We start from the raw sequence: 19849 nt of genomic DNA, 5'->3' as shown, positions 1-19849 counted from the left end.
TCAAAAAAAAAAAACTAGAATTACATTAGAAAAATTTCTGCAAAACTTGGAAACCACATTAATACAACCTCATAGGGTCAGTTATTTAAGGAACTAAGATCACATTTGCTAACGCAACACCTGTTAAAACAATGCTATACTTTTCAGAATAATGTACTGCTTTGCAAAACTGTTCCGACACTTTAAAGAACATAGACACCCATAGATATCAATTGACTATTCACTGGAATAACAAAAAGATACCCACTTCCAGTACAGCAGCTCCCCCTGGAGTTCATCTCTGGAATCTCTACTTACAGTCATGTATGTGAACTAAAATTTAGTAGCCTCATGAAACATTCCAGAAACACTCACTAGTGAAACTTCATTTATGTCGCATTGAAATCTGTGTATGTCATTTACATGGCAGCTTTTTGAGTTAATTCCCTATGCACAAGGCATTTAAACCATAGCACAGGCCAGTACTAAAAACAGAATCCCACCTGCAGACAGGTTGTTACACTTTTGCTGGAGCTCATTAGTGTAGAATACAAGTTTATGCTCAGCACGTGGTGCTAAAGAGGCATCCTCACGAAAACAGTTACAAACAGTAAAGAAGAGTTGTATGTGACTTCATAAAGGACCAATCAGGCAAATCCCTTATTTCTTTTTACAAGAAAATAAAATTGGTGATATCATGATGGAACTGACCAATAAAAAAAACGGAAACCCTAGTGTCCCATACAAATACAGAAGAAATGGGAGCAATACATTTAGAATGCTGGTGTGCCTAGTGGTGGGTGTAGCTGTGATTTGTTCACAAAACATTACAGATTAATAGAAAGAAAAAACATTTTTTTTTTTTTTATCCAACTTGAAATGGACATAAAAATCAGACAAATAAAAAGCATATACCTTGATGCCTTCCCACAGGAAGGCTAAAAAGGACACAAACAATGGATTTAGGTGGAGTATAAGGGAAGGGAAACAGAAGATCCTTTAGAACAGGGGTCTTCGTTCCAGTATACTGAGCAGAACTTTACAATTGGGAGCAAAAATAAAACAAACCTGGGTATTAAACTGACAACACAACAAAAGGATCATGCTTACAAGCTTACAGTCATACAGTCTATAGGAAATGTTAAAGTATAGCAACTGAAAAAATAAATATAAGATTTAGTTTTGGGTGGAATTCACCAAGATCTCATTAGATACATTTTAATTTAGAGATGTTGCATTGATCCTCCAATCCACAAGAATCTCTGAAGTTCCAAATGGCTTTAGTACTCTCTCCAAACCACCTGCTTCAGTACAGTCAGCAGTGTCACAAAACACCCCGTCCCTTTAAACTTCCCATTTGGTGGGCACCGGCTGCACCAAGAGGCAAGTACAGTTTTATTTCAACTAAACTAAGTTTTAGGTGAAGTTTATCTTTAAGCACTCGCTAGAAAGCAAGATTATGTCTAGGAGTCAGCTTCAAGAAACATGGCTCCGTTTTACATGAACATTTTTCCATTGAATGAATTTCTTGTTGGTTACAAGTATATTCATTTATTAAAATAAATATGTGTTAGTAAATCGGATGTGCATAGAAAAGAGATTACTAAAATAGTATGACGTAGGAGGTGCAGCAGGGTGGCTTAGTGGTTAACACTTCTGCCTCACAGCACTGGGATCATGAGTTTAATTCCCCACCATGGCCTTATCTGTGAGGCGTTTGTATGTTCTCCCCGTGTTTGCGTGTAGCTCCTCCCACTATGCAGCCATTGAAAGCAGCAGTTGTCTTCTTGCTTGTTGGATAATGTGACCACTGGAGGTCAGCGACAGACCATTCCCTTAACTCTTTAAATGGACATCAACCTTTAATGGGGCACTTCGTTACTTACAAATGCCACCCATTATTACCTAAAGGGAAAGTTGCAGATGGATCAAAGTCCATACATAGCACTATCATCAACATTTATTTATATAGCGCCAGCAAATTCCGTAGCGCTTTACAATTGGGTTTACAACCTTAACACTATAATAAAGCCCATTGGGAAGCTGTTCCCTAGAGCATTATTGAGAGCCGAGTGTGGCCCGGTGCTGTATAGTAAAACCCCCAATTTGTTGTACTGCTTTAATTAGCAAAAACTCTGAGACATCCATAAAATATCCTCAAAAATGGATATTCCTCCCAATAGAGGAGAAAATTATCTAAGTATATTCAGCACAATGAATGCAATCTTAAAGAGTTGAATGAATATATGATACCCAGTGTAAAATTACGAACCAGTGCGAAAAGAGAAAAAAAAAAAAAAAAAAAAAGTCTTCTTATAAACATTCACAAATTATATGGTAAATGTTACCATACCATGATAGTAAGTGTAGATACAATAGGAAACCTCTCCACGTCTACGTGAAGAAATGCAAGCAGTTCTTTGTTAGGATAAGAAAGCGGACGTGCTTAGAAAACAAATTTCCCCACAAACACTGCTGTACTGATGACACCAATGCTGATTATCCAGCCACCGCTATTTAAAATCAGGTGGTTCATAAAGTTAAGGGAAACAAAAAAAAAAAAACACCACTTTTCAAACAAATTAAGTGCAACTTTAACAGAAATTGATAACATTACATGTTTTGCTACACAATAAAAAAAAAAAGTGTAGCAAAACACATGAGGTAGGATTAAATTTTTGTCACAAAAACAAAAATAAAAAAATATTCCTCAAACAAAAATATTTGTTCATGTGTTTATTGCGCCACCTAGTGTATGATATTATAGCAGGAATTCCTGAAATATTTTAACAGTCTGTCTCGTAACCTGCAATAAACTGAGGAATTGAATGCAAATATTTATATTCATGCAGACACTGGATAGTTTATAACTCAGGAAATGATCTAGAATAGAAAGTCTTATCCCAAACACACAACTCAAAGTCCATAAGCATTTCATAAATAGACTGTAAATCAGAGCATGTACTCTGCTCTCCTTCACTGTTAAAGAAAATTAGTAAACACTGTATTATTGAACAGCCCTTTGATTCAAGAACCACCCAATGATTTAATAGTAACAAATAAATCCCTAATAATGTAAATGGATATTATACTGTAAAGTTCCATTAAAATAATAAAATAAAAAAAGATAAATATCTTTATTTATAAACACAGCGGTTACAATACAAACTTGTTGTACACAGTATTACAGAAAATACACAGGTGGGGAACAGTATAGGGGAGAACAGTTTGAAGGAGAAAAACAACTTGACTGATTATAGGATCATTTGGTCAAACAAGTAAAGCCATTAATAAACTAGAATGACTATATTCTCAACTCCAGTTCACAGGCAAATGTGTGTGAACAAACCAATTAGTATGCGCCAAGTCGCATAGTTGCATATTTAAAGTGAACCTAATTTTGTTAAAAATTTTTAATACATTGTAAATCTATTACTTTTTACATGTCAAAACAGCTCTAATTATTTAAAGGTTACTCACCGTATGTTGCTGTGTGCTAGCTAGTTCCGTGAAAGCCTATAAAACATCCTTACTAGCCAAGAGTCATTTGTAAGAGTGCAAAACTAATGGCAGCCGCGCAAGTAGCATTTTATACAGTGGAGCGCGAGAGTCTGCAACAAAGATGGCAGCACCCACATTTTCTGTTCCTGATGATAGGAGGTGGGCAGTTTGGGAGCATTAACAACACAGACACTTATTTTTTTATGCCCACATGCAAAAACTAGATTGTGTGTCTGGGCAGGGATATTTAAATGAGGGGTGGAAAAATGTTTAAGGAACTGCACCATTCGTGTTTAGAGAGCCCATAATTACAGCTCCCAGTCAAGTGAGGTGAGCCTACTTCCCCACATATAGAAGGGATGCCTCATACACAAAGTTTAAAAGTGCTTTCATTTTTCTAACTTCAGTCCTACTTTAAAAAAACATAATGGGCCTGATTCATTAAGGAAAGTAAAGCAAATAAAATGACTTTGCACTTTGTCAAATCCATGCTGCATTGGAGGGGGAGGCAACTTTAAAATGTGGGGACAGATTTATAGTTTGGGTAGGGAGTGTCCTAAATCAACTTTAAATTTCAGTGTACAAATAAAGCTATCAAGTGTTGTGTACTACATGAAAAAACAGGCAATATTTATCTTATGCAAAATAAAAAGCCAATATGCACCCCTTGCATTGTAACATGGTTTTGTCCAGGAGAAAACATACTCTTTTTGCCTTGCCTTCCTTAATGAATCAGGCCCAATATGTAGACCAAAACATCTTCGAGAGGGGTTTATGTTTGAATATTTTACTGTAAAGCTGGGAAAATATTTAAAACTTCATAACACCAGGTCACTTGGTTCCATTTTGTAGGCCATATTTAAAGAGGAACTAAACTCTCCCTTTAAGCAAAAAACGAAAACCCAGCCGATGGTAGCAGGAGAAAGAGGGATTACAAGGAAAATAAAAGTGACACTGCAAGCCTTACCTCCCCACCAAACGCCTGCCTGCAAAACAAACAAAGTGTTACTGAATGCTGCAGGTGGCCACTAGTGACGAGGGATTATGAAGTGTCTGGCTGAACACAAGGGGGACTGATGCAGTGTGGTGTATACAACAGTGTGTGCCGTATCTTGCGTGAAATCGCTCGGCGTATCCAGAAAGTGGCCACGAGAATAGTTGCCTACGTAGACCTGTGCGTATCTGGCACCGATGCCAGCGTCTGGAGCGCAGGACGGGGGAGGGAAGGGGCGATCCAACGTTGGCAGAGTACAGGAAAGGTGTATTTATGTTAGTAGGCATATATATTGCTCTCAAATAAAAAGTGCAATAGTGTATGTTATACCAAATCAAATATATAGTCTGCGGTATCAATAGTAATATTTATTCATAAAATTCCATAACATAAAACATTAGCAATGGAATAAACCACTGAAAAACAGATAAAACTAAATGCGCTCAGAACAAATATTCAACTAATGCTGCAATATTGAATCATACTAAAAAAAAAAAAAAAAAAAAAAATATATATATCGTCAATAGATGGAATATCAGTCCAAATCTGTTACTGGGGCTGAGCACTTTCACTGATATTCGACCAAAATTTTGTATCCAAAATGAGGACCAAAAAAAAAAAAAAAAAAGAAAAAAAAAGTACTGTAACAAATATTCTGGGACCAACCTGACCGCCAAATGTCCAAACTCAATTGAATATAAATACATGAGCCAATGATCTGACCCAGAAAACTTGAGGGGACCCGAAATGTTAATCAGCACAGCTCAGTGTGTATACCTGTGCGGCTCACCCAAAATGCTGTAGATGTGGGCGGTGAATAAACTTCTCTTCCTCCGTGCACAGGAGATCACTTTGTAATTTAGCACAACTCCGTGCGCATTACTATAAAGCAAGAATCAGCAATGTTCAGACTCCTCCTCTCCCGTACACAGGGGATACCCTATGGATGATCCTGAAGCTATCTGGACGGCAAGCAAGTCATTCATACACTGCAGGCGTAGGTCCCAATAAAAGATTTGAGTTCATGGACGACAGTGATAGTAGATCTTTAGTGCTTCACGCTCCCAATTGCAAAAACATCCACATAAGGACCGATGCGTTTCATCGCCTAAAGGGCGATTTCATCAGAGACGAAAGTCAGTGCACAGGATATAGACAGAGTCTGGCCCATCTAGTGAACTAGATTTACACACAACCAAAGGTAATGTCAAAATAGGTGTTTTAGGAATATTTGGACCAGGAAACTGTACTGTCCTAAAGTGTTAGACTCTTCCAGCAGCTCCTCTTTCACTCCATAACAATTCCTCTGCCAAAATGCTACATACAGCGCTATGGTGCGACAATGGGACAGTGCTTCCTATTCGCTTTCATGACATGTTAACAGAGCCAATTATTGCTTTATACTGCTGCAGTTTCCTGGTCAGAAAACGGTGGTGTTCTAAAACTAACTGTGTGGCATTGCCCTACATCAGTAGTGTACAAAACAAGGCCTATGAAATGCAGAACAGATACAGGGAACCCAAGGACCCAGAGACCTTAACTTCAGTAGTATTTCTGTCCTGGGTCCCGCTATATCTGTCCCACATTGTACAAGTTGTGCACCCTCTGTCCTATTTTAAAAAAAAAAAAAAAAAATGCAGGAGACTATTTGCATAAGTGTAACAAGTCCCAGCACGTAATGTCTTCCGATGACAGGTAATTATTAGATTAAACCTGATGTGGAGAACAGGTTTGGTGCAGTCCACACCTAACCTTAACTGCATTTTTTTCCTATAATTATAAGAGACCCTTACACTTTCCTCATATAAGTAGTGGCTGAGTGCTTACCAAAATGATCGTCTGACCCAAGAGCTCACTATCAATATCTATCCCGTAGCAGAAGGTTTGCTTTAAGTATACGGTGTAAATGTTGAACATTTAGCTGGAATATTTACAAGAATGTGGAGGAACAAGCATAATTATTAATTTAAGGGACATCACTTCATCTGTTGCTTAACTACAAGCAACAGGATAAGATTTGTAGTTGAACAACATTCGAGCTAGCCTCAGGTTGCTTACCTCTGTCATATAGACATTACCCAGACATGTCACAAATACTCATTTCTGTCCCATCACAAAAGAGGACAGGTGCAAGTAGAACATAAGAGGTGAGTAACTTCAACAGAACAAAGTCACATGGTACTTCATAAAAACAAGTAGTTGTGATGCCTTGAGGTAGTGCCTGCGACCAAACACAGAAAATCATTATGAACATGCTTGACTATTGTGCTTTGTTAACCTCGAAACAGGATTAACCAACTACCAACACATTCTTCCAATCCACCTACATTCTTTGGAATGAAAATGCGGCTGCATCTCACCTGATCTGCTGACATTCTGCCACAATGAATGTGTGAACAGAACAAGACAGCTGCTGTGACATTACAAACATACCGGCACATTTGGAAATATAAAAGGCACAGCTTGAATGTAAACAATGGTAAAAACAGCAAAACAATTCATAATAGCAGAATGAGTTTCTCCCACTACAACCTGTTCAAATAAAGTGGTAGTTTCAGGCCGACCACTACACAGTCGGCCTGCATCAAGCAAGGATTCTCTGCTATGGAGCAATCCAAAATAAATCCAAGTAAAAAGGTAGCTAAACTGAAAAATCAGAGTACCTACCTTCTCCAAACCAGAGATTTACAGAATGTCAAAAGCAATAAAGTAGATGGATTTTGGAGTTCTAGTTTCAAACGATAGCAAGTAGTGGGAAAAACAAAGTAGAATAGTTGTGTAGGGAGTATTCGTATCAGGAAAAAGGTTGTACGGCCAATTTATAAGTCACCGATAAGACCTTGAGTACCGTGTATGGTTCTGGTGGCCCGATCGCCAAAATTACATTACTAAAATGGTCACTAAAATAGTGCATGGGCTGCATAACAAAACTCATCAGGAAAGACCTGAGCTGAACATGCACATGTTAGATGGGAAGAGGGACAGAGGTGATATGACAAACCTTTAAATATATCACAAGGATTTAATGGAGTTCAGACAACCACACTCATAAAAAGTGCAGACTTTGATGGCACAGAACCTTACGGTCCATCTAATTCTATGCTTACCACATACTGTACACTGGATATTTTCCATTAGAGTTAATTACTGGATAGGATAGACTGATGCTTAATGTTATGTCATTTTTTTCCCTATATAAAAGAATCGGGTCTGTAACTTACTGGGTCATTTGTGACTCAGATTGCTTTCCAGGAATTCCAAGGCTGTACTCGGTGTCCACTTCACAGCTTTAATTAAGTTAAATTCTATTAATTTAATACAAGTTCGCTCTTTGTCCTGTTTTTGTGATCTCCATACATAAAATAAAAAACTCTAAGCTTGAAAAACCTTTGGCTTTATGCCTTGCATGTCCAAATTGCCCAGAAGTACTTAAATTTTAAACGAATTCCAAGAAAGCTAAAAATATCTTGGTATTGATAGGACTGCTAAAGTGATTTCCGTAGGTAGTGTTTTTTTCTGTATGCACCATTCTTAAATAACTGATGCATTGGGTGCTATAGTATGTTCTCCGTATAGTTGTTCCTTCTCATGTATGCATTTGCCTATTCTGTTATTAGGATTACTAAAAACCTTAAAATAATCAAAGTGAAACTTATTTGCCAGGTGAAAGAAAATAAAACAAAAAAAACAAAACAGTTTTCTTGCCAATATTACAATAATACGGTAATGTTGTCAAGATCTATAGCCAAAGATCTGAAGTTACTTTAATCAACATAGTTTCCAACAAATCACTGTGTGTAAGCAAACGAGTTCATATTTTAATGAAGGAAATGGACATACATCATGGTTCTGCTTTGTCACCTTAGCTTGATTATTTACTCAGATGCCCTGTTATCACAGAAGAGCAATCAACCCTTTTTTACTGTCCAGTTAAGAGTGCCAAGGAAAAATGTGTCTGGCTAAATATCTATTTATATATCACTCCAAGTTCACTGCATAGTGCTTATCGGAAACAAAATGGATCAAAGCAATACTTTCCATAATCAAAGTGTGAGAAAACTCTGTATTAATTTGCAACATAACACATGTTAATGATATATACATGTCCATTAAGGAATCTATGGGGGAATATGAATATCTCCTAGAAATCCATATAACTTACTCATGTTTCATATGTATATACATAGAAATTCTAGCAGGTTTAACAGAATTAATGCCATATCTCCGCTATAGTGCAGAAGAGAGTTTGGTTCTAAAAATCAATCCTATTACTAAAACTGTTCTTGGACAAGAGGGCAATGAGCCTGTGCTAGATAATGGTCAAGGATTAATACAGCAGTGGATTAATACAGCAGTATATTTAGAATTGTAATATTAATTTTAATATCAAATATATTCTCTTTACAAATTGTAATACATTATTTTTCAGTGAGATATACTGAGCGTTGCTACTTTCAACAGAAGGAGCTTGACCAAGCTGATGGGACAGAAATTCAAGTGAATGGACGCCCACATGTGCAAGTGAACAGATAGCTTATTGTGATATACAGCAATAGGTCTCCTTGTCAGATTTGTAGACAAACCTTGTAATATCTATTGAAACTTTGTGAATAGGATTATTGCAAAATTATATGAAGAAATATGCCGATTCTCCGTAAATGCTGAATTTGCCCTTTATTTAGACGCTGTGTCATGTATGTTATAACCTTAAAGGGGCCCGAATTAGCATCTGTATAAAGGTTCACTGATATTGAAACAGTATAAATATAGAAGTTGATGGTTTCAGGTTGAAAAAAAATATAAATAGATAACTGAGAAAAGAACAGACCAGCTTTATAATACGCTAAAGGCCTGTATTAGGCTGGGTACACTACAGAATGTTCCGACCAATGTGTCATCTATAACAATTTTATTAACGACTGACAAAAAAAATTAAGAGTTCCAATCAGCATGTGTACACACTATACATGTTTGAAAAGATTTACCCTCTGATCTGTGCTCAATAATGGTCAGCTGAAAAGATCATGACTCGGTAAACCCTATGGAGATCCTGATAGTGAGTTCACACATTGCAGAATTGGAAGGATGTTATTCCAAAGCTGAATGAGATTTATAGTTCTGCTGAACAATCAAAGCAAATGATGGTCGGTGCTTTGGAACGCCTTAAGTGTACACTAATGGGATATCGGGTGATTGGCCAAATAACTGGCTGAAAACACTGTAGTGTGTACCCAGCCTTATACTCCATTTGCTTTGCCATCACTGCCTCAGGGAAATAAAGTCTACAGAAACAGATTCCTTTGTGTTATCCAGTCACTACCTTGGAGGTGATTAAAAAAAAAAAAAAAAAAAAAAAGGCAAGAGGTCCCAAGAATCTGTTGTAAAATAGATAAGCATACCAGCACAGCTGTTTTACAACTGACACAAGAGGTTTGGGCAAGGAAGTTTTAAAACAGTAAATTGATTTTAGACATTGACATCTTTTGGCCATCTGTTTGCCACTGACAATATTGTCCATACTTTCTAGCCTTTCCCAAGCTGCATATTACAACATAATCATCATCTATTTATATAGCGCCAACATATTACACGTCAGTATGGTTCTATTTGTCAGTTTTATTTTGAATAGTTTTGTATTTATATACATTTTTATTTCATCATACAAACATTATTTGTCATATTCAATTCCATTAAAGGCATTCTGTCTGTGTTCTTAAATTCATGATCAAATATGCTTGGTTCATGCACATATTTGTTTTACAGCGTATCTGATTAAATTATCTTGCGATAGTGGTTTGGGATAAGTCAGGGAGTAAGTGAAGACTTCATAAGAAACTCTTGAACTAAATCTTAGTGGTGTCAGTACTTTGGGGGTTAATACTGAGTGAAAGATATATTCATGCGTCATTTAACTAGATAGACTTGTTACCCAGAGAGTTTACTCTACAACCTGTATAATTTAATAACTCACACAATGAAAGATCACATTTCTGTTTGTTGTTTGTGTATTCAAAGCGATGAAGCAGGATTTTCTAATATATTGTTAGACTTGAAGTACAGGTATATTTTGCTTTAAATAACCAGTGGACAAAAATGAAGCAGAATATAGGATATATGTCCCCAAATTAAAGAGAAAGTAGTACTAGAAAGTATAATTAGCCCCACTCCAGAGTGTACCTGCAAATCACTAGCTTACAGTTAATATAAAAAAAAGATAAAAAAAAAAAGTTTTTTTAAATAGTGCACCCGTCACCCACAGACAGTGAAGGCCACCATCATTAGCTATTTAAAGCTTATATAAAGCGCCACTAATTCCGCAGCGCTGTACAGAGAACTCACATCAGTCCCGGCCCCATTGGCGCTTACAGTCTAAATTCCCCAACATACACACACAACCATCAGAATGCAGCCTATGAATTAACTTGGAATTAGTGACATTACTGTGCACAAGCTAGAAGTGCAGAAATAAGATGAAATTTCAGAAATATTGACTCAGCCCACAAATAGCTGTCTGCACTGTGTAGAGGTAACTGATATACAACGTATAATTACATTCCACTTTTATAAAATAGTTTCCTATATGACTGAAGATAAAGGTGGAAATCTTCAGACCCGTAGCAAAACTCCAGTTTTCAGCTGACAAGGAAGAAAAAAAAAATAAAAAAGGGTCCCTGGTTGGGTACCAGTCTTTGTCATTATAAAGCACAGTCCTACACCAGCACTTCCCCAGAAATGCTGCTGATGGATGGTCCATTCCCACTGCTCACATTGAAATCTTCCACTGAAGTCTGACAGTATTAGTCAACATGTGCCATGCCAGAGCAAACAGAGGTGGCGAGTGCTCAGCCCCGGGGGCTGGGAGGTTGGGAATGAGAAAGTACATAAAAGCAGCCTTGGAGTGCATATGTGTAACAATGAACAAGCAACATCCTGTCTGCAATGTTTCACTTCCTGCTCAAAGATTCAGATTATAGAGTGTATGAGACACAGGAATATACCAGACACAACAAAAACAATGCTCATTACAGTCACAAATATATATATGCAATCATCCCAGGGTTTTGTAAGCACTGAAGTTATTTGAGGTAAGGGTGTTAATGTAGGAGAAGCATCTTGTCTAATCAAAACAGTCTGTCTATACAAGTCTAAGTCTATGCAGAGACCACGCAGAGCCCTCAGGAGAAGAGACCTGAATATCGGCTAAGGATTAGTTAGTTAGATACAGCATTAGACAGTTCAAAGAAACATTCTACATTTTAAAACAATGAATAATGATACTGAAGAATGAAAGGTCAGACTTATGTTAGAGAGGTGTCCAAGTGTTATTAATTAGTAAAAAAAAAAAAAAAAAAAAGTCTTTGGTATGTCGATATATATTTAATTTGCAGTGTACCAGTCCCCTATACACAGTATAGGCAGCCATTTTGTTGGACAAATATTGACTATTGTTTAATCCACCAGAAGCCAACGATGATCAAAACTCACTAGATCCTAGTGAATTGATGCAGATCGTTCTTGAGAACACTGACAGACAATAAATTGTCTGCCTCCACTTCATGCCTCAGTTTTGTCCCTGGTTTCTAGTTGATTCAGGCCAAACTCATTAATGTTTATAACAAAATGGCTTCCTTCATTGTGTGTGTGTGTACAAAACTTTAAGTTGCTTGATTGCTTGTTGAATATTTATTACATTCAGTAGCAGAAAAGGCTTATGCTGTAGGTGGACTATGTGCAGAACATTTATATAAGGGGTTATTAGGAGCTACAGTTTAACATTCACTGTTCTAATTGAGGGTGCAGGAAGTCACAGCAGAGCAGAGCTTTGTTTTTGTGTCAAAACTTGTGCCCATTCCAATGTACTGAAATGAGCCCTTAAGTGGTGCAGGAACTAGGTGCAAATTCCATCCTGTGAAATATGAGCAAAGGAGTCATAATATTGGCATTATTGGGATTACCATATGGGCCAAGAAAAGCAGGAATGGATTTTTATAAAAAATATGAAGGATGGATGATATTGAAGAAACAGACAAAGCCGTTCAAGAGAGTACAAAACACAGATTTTGATCGGGTAGCTGGAACAGGCAGCCAAGTGACAGAGGAAGGCAGGGATAGACAGGTTACTAGACAGCAACAAGTATCTCTTGGCATTAGCTAGTTTAGGACAAGGGTGACTGGCAAAATAATGACAGTTAAGTTCTGTTACCCACTGCAAAAGAGCCACCAACAGGTGCATCTCTTCCACATTGGGTGGCATTTGAAAATGAATCTTCATTATTCAACTGGAAAGATGGCCTAGACTTTGGGGGAAATACAGTGGAATAGTAACAAAGTTTTGTTTGTGTTTTATTTTTTGAAAAAGTTATTGTTTTCACAATAAAAATAAATACCAATGGTTTTGTTTGGGGGCTTGGACGCTTGTTTATGTGTCCAGACTTTGTAACAGGTCCACTTTAAGTCAGTATTTCATACCTACTTATTACATGAGTAACTCAGGACGAGTCATCAGTAAGGAACCTAATCTGTAGCAAGTAGACTGCTTAAGGCAAATTTGGCTGTATCTGGTTCCCTGCGTGGCATTGTATTACTCCTATTATGAAAATGTTTTACTATTGCATCACTCCGCTCCACAAAGGGAGATTATGTGCCGTGAAGAAAGCAGTCTGGATCTCAACTAACCTGTAGAAGATTAGCAAGAGACGACAGAGCAGAGGCCAGAAATGTGAAATAAGTATCCTCTTTATTGGGTAAATCTGTACACCTGCTTACTTATGTGAATATCTAATGAGCCAATCATGTGGCAGCAAATTGATGCATAAAAGCATGTAGATATGGTGAAGAGGTTTAGTTGTTGTTCAGCCCAAACGCCAGAATGTGGAAGAAATGTGGTCTAAGCGACATTGACCGTGGTATGATTGTTGGTGCAAGACGTGGTGGTTTGAGAACAGAAAATACTGAACTGCGCAAAACAAAAATCAAGTGAGCGGTCATTCTGTGGCTGAAAAATAATTGTAAACAGAGGTCAGAGGACAATGGCCAGACTGATTCAAGCTGACAGGAAGGCGATCGTTACGTAAACAACAGTAGTATGCAAAATAGCATCTCAGAATCGCACAGCATGTCAAACTTTAAAGTGGATGGGCTACAACAAAAAGCCACTCTGGGTTCCACTTCTGTCAGCCAAGAACAGGGAGCTACAGTGGACATATGGTCACAAAGACTGGACAGTTGAAGATTGGAAATACGTTGCAGTCTGACGAATCTCAATTTCTGCTGCAACATGCAGATGGTAGAATCAGAGTTTGGCTAAACACCATGAATCCATCCTCTCGTGTCAACAGTGTAGGCTAGTGGTGATCTAATTGTGTGGGGAAGTTCTTTGCCCCAAATACAAATTTACCATATATACTTGAGTATAAGTCGACCCGAATATAAGCCGAGGCACCTAATTTTACCACAAAAAAAACTGGAAAAAAAAAAACTTATTGACTCTAGTATAAGCCTAGGGTGGGAAATGCAGCAGCTACTGGTAAATTCCAAAAATAAAAATAGATACCAATAAAATTACATTAATTAAAAAATAAAATGTATTGGCTAATATATTGTATCAGTGCATAGATGGATCATAGGCTGAATAGGAACACATGTACTTTAATCTAACATAACCGTAATTAAAAATAATGATATGAAGCTATAGCACAGTCCGCTTGTGCACAATAATAAACAGTATTAGTGTTGATGGTGGTGTTAATGTCCAGAAATCTAACAATAATGTCCAGTATTCTAAAGAATAATTAAATTAGATGTCCGTATAGGTAATGGCAATAACGGGATCCAGGGATCCAGTGAGATGTTCAATATTGGACTATCAAAAGGAGTCACAATACTTGCGATTGATCCTTAATATACAGAAAGAAGCGGCCAGTGGATGAGCGGTGAAGTTCCACTAGTCCCAGACGTTGCACAGCGGCTGTAATCCATATGGTCTCACTCAGAATGGCGTGCGTTCCACAGTGGAACGCATGTGACGATATCCGGAAACGGGCGTGGTGTTATTGGTTGGTTCTTTTCATTGTGGTCCTGGAGCATCACTTGAGTATAAGCCGAGGGGGGGCTTTTCCAGCACAAAAAATGTGCTGAAAAACTCGGCTTATACTAGAGTATATACGGTATCAACAATATACAGGTAGGATGTGCCGTTTAATTTTTGTTAACTGCGTGCATCCCTTTATGGCCACAGTCTACCCCATCTTCTAATTGCCATTTCCAGCTGGAGAACGTGCCATTTCGCAAAGCACACCATCTTATGAACCAGAAAATTAGTTCAGTGTACTGCACTGGACTCCAGTCACCAGATCTCTAACCAATAGAGCATCTTTGGGATGTGGTGGGACGGGAGATTAACAACCTGAATATGCAATTGAAAAATCTGTAAAAAAATTGGGACCAGAATCTCCAACTAATGTTTCCAGCACCTTGTCGAGTACATGGCACAAGGTATTCAGGTTGTTCTAGTGGCAAATTGAGCATCCTATCCAGTACTAGAAAGGTGTAGCTAATAAAGCTGCCGCTAACTGTATATCCTCAGACACACAAGCTTCGCAGGCCACCAACAGTTTACAAAATGCTCAAAACACCATTCCAAAGACTGGTTTTCTAGGAAAAGATTAGTGAAGTGACCCATTTCTATGTTGCATCAAAAACTTACCCCATGCAGTTGTGGTCCATTTATACCCTTCCATAGTCTTCCTTTATGTACAATTATGGGTTACCAGTAGATACCATTTTGAATTTTATGGTCAACAAGGATGGCTATCTATGCAGAAACTAGTTATCAGCTATTCTTATTGCCAGGTGTCCAATGCTAAAAAGCCTCAAATTCAACTCATTTCTACCAGAGACGGAAGAACAATGTCAAATATTTCAAGGTTACTGCAGCTAGGAATGAACAACTTACTAGTTTATCAGACATTTGATATATAGGTGTATATGGAGAAACTACTACGCAAACGAGTGATCCACCGACAGTGCAATAAGCATGGATGACACATGAAACGGGCCCATGTTACCAGCCCCACCTTTTACTATTAAAAGCTGATAGCACCTAGGGCTACAAGAGTGTTTGTTGATGCAACTGTTGTCACAGCAAATATGAACCACCTGGAGTAAACTGAACCAACGGGCTCAATCACCACTTTTAAAAAGACCAGTGTGATTAGTGCTCTGACCAACAAACTTGTGCTGGGACAGAGACAAAATCCAACAAAGACATTTACACAACACAGTAGAATAAACACCAAAGAGAATGATTCTCTGAGAGGTTTAATGCCTCATCCTGTACCAGTCATATTTACACACATTGCGTCATAAGTGGAAAATGAAATACAGATTGTAATTTATGAATTTTTTTTCTGGCTTCTAATGTCTGTGGAAATTTGTTTAGTGGTTCAACACGTGTGGGCTTACAGGATTAAGCAAACCAATTACTTCCTTCATTTCCAAAAATCATAATACAAACAGCATCCAATAACACGCTATGTGGACAAAAGTATTCGGACGCTTGACCATTGTACCAACAGGGACTGTAATGACATTGTATTCAAATACATATACTTTCATATGGAGTTGGTTTCCCTTTTGCAGCTTCCACAAGATGTTGGAGTGTTTCCGTGGGAGTTTGTGCCCATTCATTATGTAGAGCATATACAAGGTCAGGCACGGATGTTGGACAAGGCCTGGCTCGCAATCTCCGTTCCAGTTCATACCAAAAGTTGTTTAATGGGGTTGAGGTCAGAGCTCAAGTTCTTCCACACTGAACTCAAACCATGTCTTTGTAGTCCTTGCTTTGTGCACTGGGGCACAGTCATGTTGGAATAGAAAAGGGCCTTCCCCAAACAGTTGCCACAAAGTTGGAAGCATAGTATTGTCCCAAATGACTTGGTATGCTGAAGCATTAAGATTACCTTTCACTGGAAATAAGGGGCCTATCTCAAACCCTGAAAAACAGCCCCATACAATTATCCTTCCTCTACCAAACTTTACAGTTGGCATAATGCAGTCAGGCAACGTTATCCTGGCATCTGCCAAACCCAGACTTGCCCATCTGACTTCCAGAGAAGCGCGATTCGTCACTCACAGAACACATTTCCACTGCTCCACAGTCTAGTGTGTGCTTTACACCACTCCATACGTTTGGTATTTGTCTTGGTGATGGGAGGCTTGCATGCAGCTGCTCGGCCATGGAAACCTATTCCATTAAGCTCCCGTCGCACAGTTTTTGTGCTTACATTAATGCCAGTGGAAGTTCAGAACTCTCCAGCTATTTATTCAGCAGTGTTGGCGACTTATGCACACTGCACCTTAGCAGTCGCTGACCCCGCTCTAATTTTACGTGGTCTTTTGCTTTGTGGCCGAGTTGCAGTTGTTCCTAAACGCTTCCACTTTCTAATAATATCACTTACAGTTGACCATGAAATATCCAGCAGGGATGAAATTTCATGAACCATCTTATTGCAAAGGTGGCATCCTTTCACAGTACCACGTTTGAAGTCACTGAGCTCTTCAGAACAACTCATTTTGTATCACAAGTGGTTGCAAATGGAGACTGCATGGCTCCGTGCTTGATTTTATACACCTCTGGCAATGGGTCTGATTGAAACACCTCAACTCAATAATCAACAGGTGTGGCCAAATACTTCTGTCCATATACGTGTGTGTTGTCAGCAGCCTCATGCACCAGCTGTATCATATACGACTCATTCGTTCAGCCCACCCACTAAATTGCAATATACAATCCAATATGACCACCTACGTGTGGACAAACACCAAAAATATAAAATATATGATCTTTCAGTAATCAGATTGAATAATTGGAGCACAAGGCATCACTTTTGGGCCTTGTACTACCATTTTAACGCCAGTACAACGCATGAAATCAAGTTTAAAAAATGGAAACCATTGTCACTAAAGCTTATATAACCGCCAATGACCTTCAGAAGGTGAGTAAAAATGCCAAGGTCCACATGTCAAATGCAGGGGTGTAAAGTATTTCATGTGTAACCTGTGCCCTGGCATCCTTGAATAGGCCACAAGGAATAAACATGGAGTTTAAACAAAAAAAAAAACCCCCATGTAGAATTTTTGACTGCCTGTTTCTCAGCAATATTCTGCAACCCTTATCACCTACAACATTACAGACATGACAAGGTTTAGTGAACTGAAATAAAAAAAGTTAGAGGGGAAAACTCATAACATTTTTTTAATTTATGCCAATATGTTCTTGCTTATAGTTGCACATATGTGCTCAAAACTTATGAAATGTATTACTGTACCACAGTCATGGAAAATGCAAAAACAAACATTTAATAAATCAAAAATACCACAACATGGGGGGATGCTATAAAACCATAGTAAAAAAAATATTTTGTAAGGAAAGTAAACAATTAACAACCATGTTTTCAAGTGCATAATATGTCAAATAATAATATTTTTAAGTAACAAATGCTCTTTACAAACAGTAATGCAAAATTCTAAGATCTAAACAAGGGGTAATTTGTTAACAAAATACCTACAAGTGACTTGCAGAAGCAGCAAGTGGGTGGAGGCAACTTTAAAGTGTGGGGACAGATTTATAATTGGGGTAGGGCATGTCCTAGATCAAGTTTAAATTGCAGTGTAAAAATAAAGCTACCAAGTATTTCTGTGTCAAGTTAATACTGGCTGCTTTTTTATCTATGTGCAAAATAATAAGGTAATTTGCACTCCTTGCATTGTAATATGTACCGGAGAACATTTACGCCTTTTTTTTTTTGCCTTACTTTCCTTAATGACTCAGGCCCACATTGTCTAAGCCTGCTCTAAACAGCCATTCTTTATAAGTTACATACATGTACACGAGCCAGCTTTGTAGGTGGGGGTAACGAGAGCACCCCAATCATGATATGCCCATGTACATAAAATATGACTACAGCAAGACAAACACAGTAGATCTTCCAGTGTTTAATCAGCAGGAATACCTTGAGAGCTGTAGAATTTTGGAGCAGGGGTGAAGGTCACATTTAAGTCAATAAGCAGAAAGCCAGTAATGAGGTCTTTTGCATATAAAGCCTGCAACAGCAGCATAAACAGTGTACCAGCTGCCAGGATATTTAGTCTAGATAAAGAGCAATGTCATTTGTAAAATAAGTGCAAACAGGCAGAACAAACAAGTCACCAGAAAGTTCAGGTGTTATTGACATAGGTGCAGCTGTGAAAAAAAAGAAATAAAATAAATATATGACACCTGAAGTTGGTTTGTTTAAACAAAACTAGTAACTGCCTTGGGAAACAAATATATAGTCACACATAACGAACCCTTAACAGCAAAAAGGGTGTTGCAGCCCTACACGCGGGGTATATATTATACAAACAGATATCTGATTATGTACCGCCTACTGTAAAATTATAAGGGTATTAGAAGTCAGTTTCATGACCAGCAGATCCCTAGCTGGTGATCTTCTACTGACAGTATACAAAATCTTGGTTAGGTACAACCAGGCCAAACAGCCACTTTCCAATAGCCCGAACACACACAACCAAATTCTAAGGGATACCATCTTGGCCCACCCTGCACAGTGTATGCTATATTATCTATGTAGACATCCGACTTTTTTTTTTTTCTTTTCAATAAAAACTTGCCCAGTGGCGGATCCAGGGGGGGCGATCGCCCCCCCCCCCCCCCCTAGCAGACACTTGCTGCTGACGGCTGCACAGTATGTACAGGTCCGTCAAGCCGTGACAGGCAGGGACAGTGTGCTGCCCGCCTGCTCTGACTGTGTTTAAAACACAATCAGAGCAGCCGGGCAGCACACTGTCCCTGCCTCTCACGGCTGGACGGACCTGCACATACTGTGCAGCCGTCGGCAGCCTAAGATGTTAGAAAGGGGCTCGCCTAGACTTCATGGGAATACGTGTATTGTACCTTTAGGATATATAATATTACAACACAATGCCTGCACATCAGCAAGTTCTCCCAGTAAAAAAAACAAAAAAAAAAACACAGGCATATTAATCACTTACGTTTTTCATCGTCTGCATGTACCAAGGACGCCGCTCTTGACAAAACATCTAATGGAGTTTCCATTCCTGGGAAGACCCTATGAAGCAAAGACATGTTCTAAGAATATATATATGCAAGGGTAACACATAAATATAGATTACCTCAGCCAGGTGTGTTTTATTTGTATTAGCAATCATGAAAGGTGCACTGAAGAGACGAATGACAGATGCTTGGATATTATTATCAGCTTTTATTTTTCATGAGGCGCCACAAATGGTCCACAGCATTGTACATAGAGGCTGGCATAACAGTACAGGGTTACAATACATAGCATACAAGGT

The 19849-nt window shown here is 38.3% G+C and overlaps 1 protein-coding gene across 3 annotated transcripts in view; it reads right to left on the bottom strand.

Annotated features, from left to right (window-relative positions):
* Nucleotides 1-19849, bottom strand: part of VGLL4 (vestigial like family member 4) — a 79633-nt gene that overhangs the window by 41977 nt on the left and 17807 nt on the right. For 2 of the 3 annotated variants that reach the window (XM_075183174.1, XM_075183171.1), the window contains exon 2: nt 19529-19605. The exons of the other annotated variant lie outside the window; for it this stretch is intronic. In XM_075183174.1, the coding sequence (XP_075039275.1) occupies nt 19529-19592 (64 nt within the window). In that variant the 5' untranslated portion in view covers nt 19593-19605. The remainder of the gene's footprint in view (nt 1-19528; nt 19606-19849) is intronic. 3 annotated transcript variants of the gene reach the window in all.

This window comes from Mixophyes fleayi, chromosome 8, assembly GCF_038048845.1.
Source record: "Mixophyes fleayi isolate aMixFle1 chromosome 8, aMixFle1.hap1, whole genome shotgun sequence".
Classification (NCBI taxonomy): domain Eukaryota; kingdom Metazoa; phylum Chordata; class Amphibia; order Anura; family Limnodynastidae; genus Mixophyes; species Mixophyes fleayi.
Note: the sequence above shows the minus strand (reverse complement) of the source record. Positions and strands in the feature narration are given on the sequence as shown.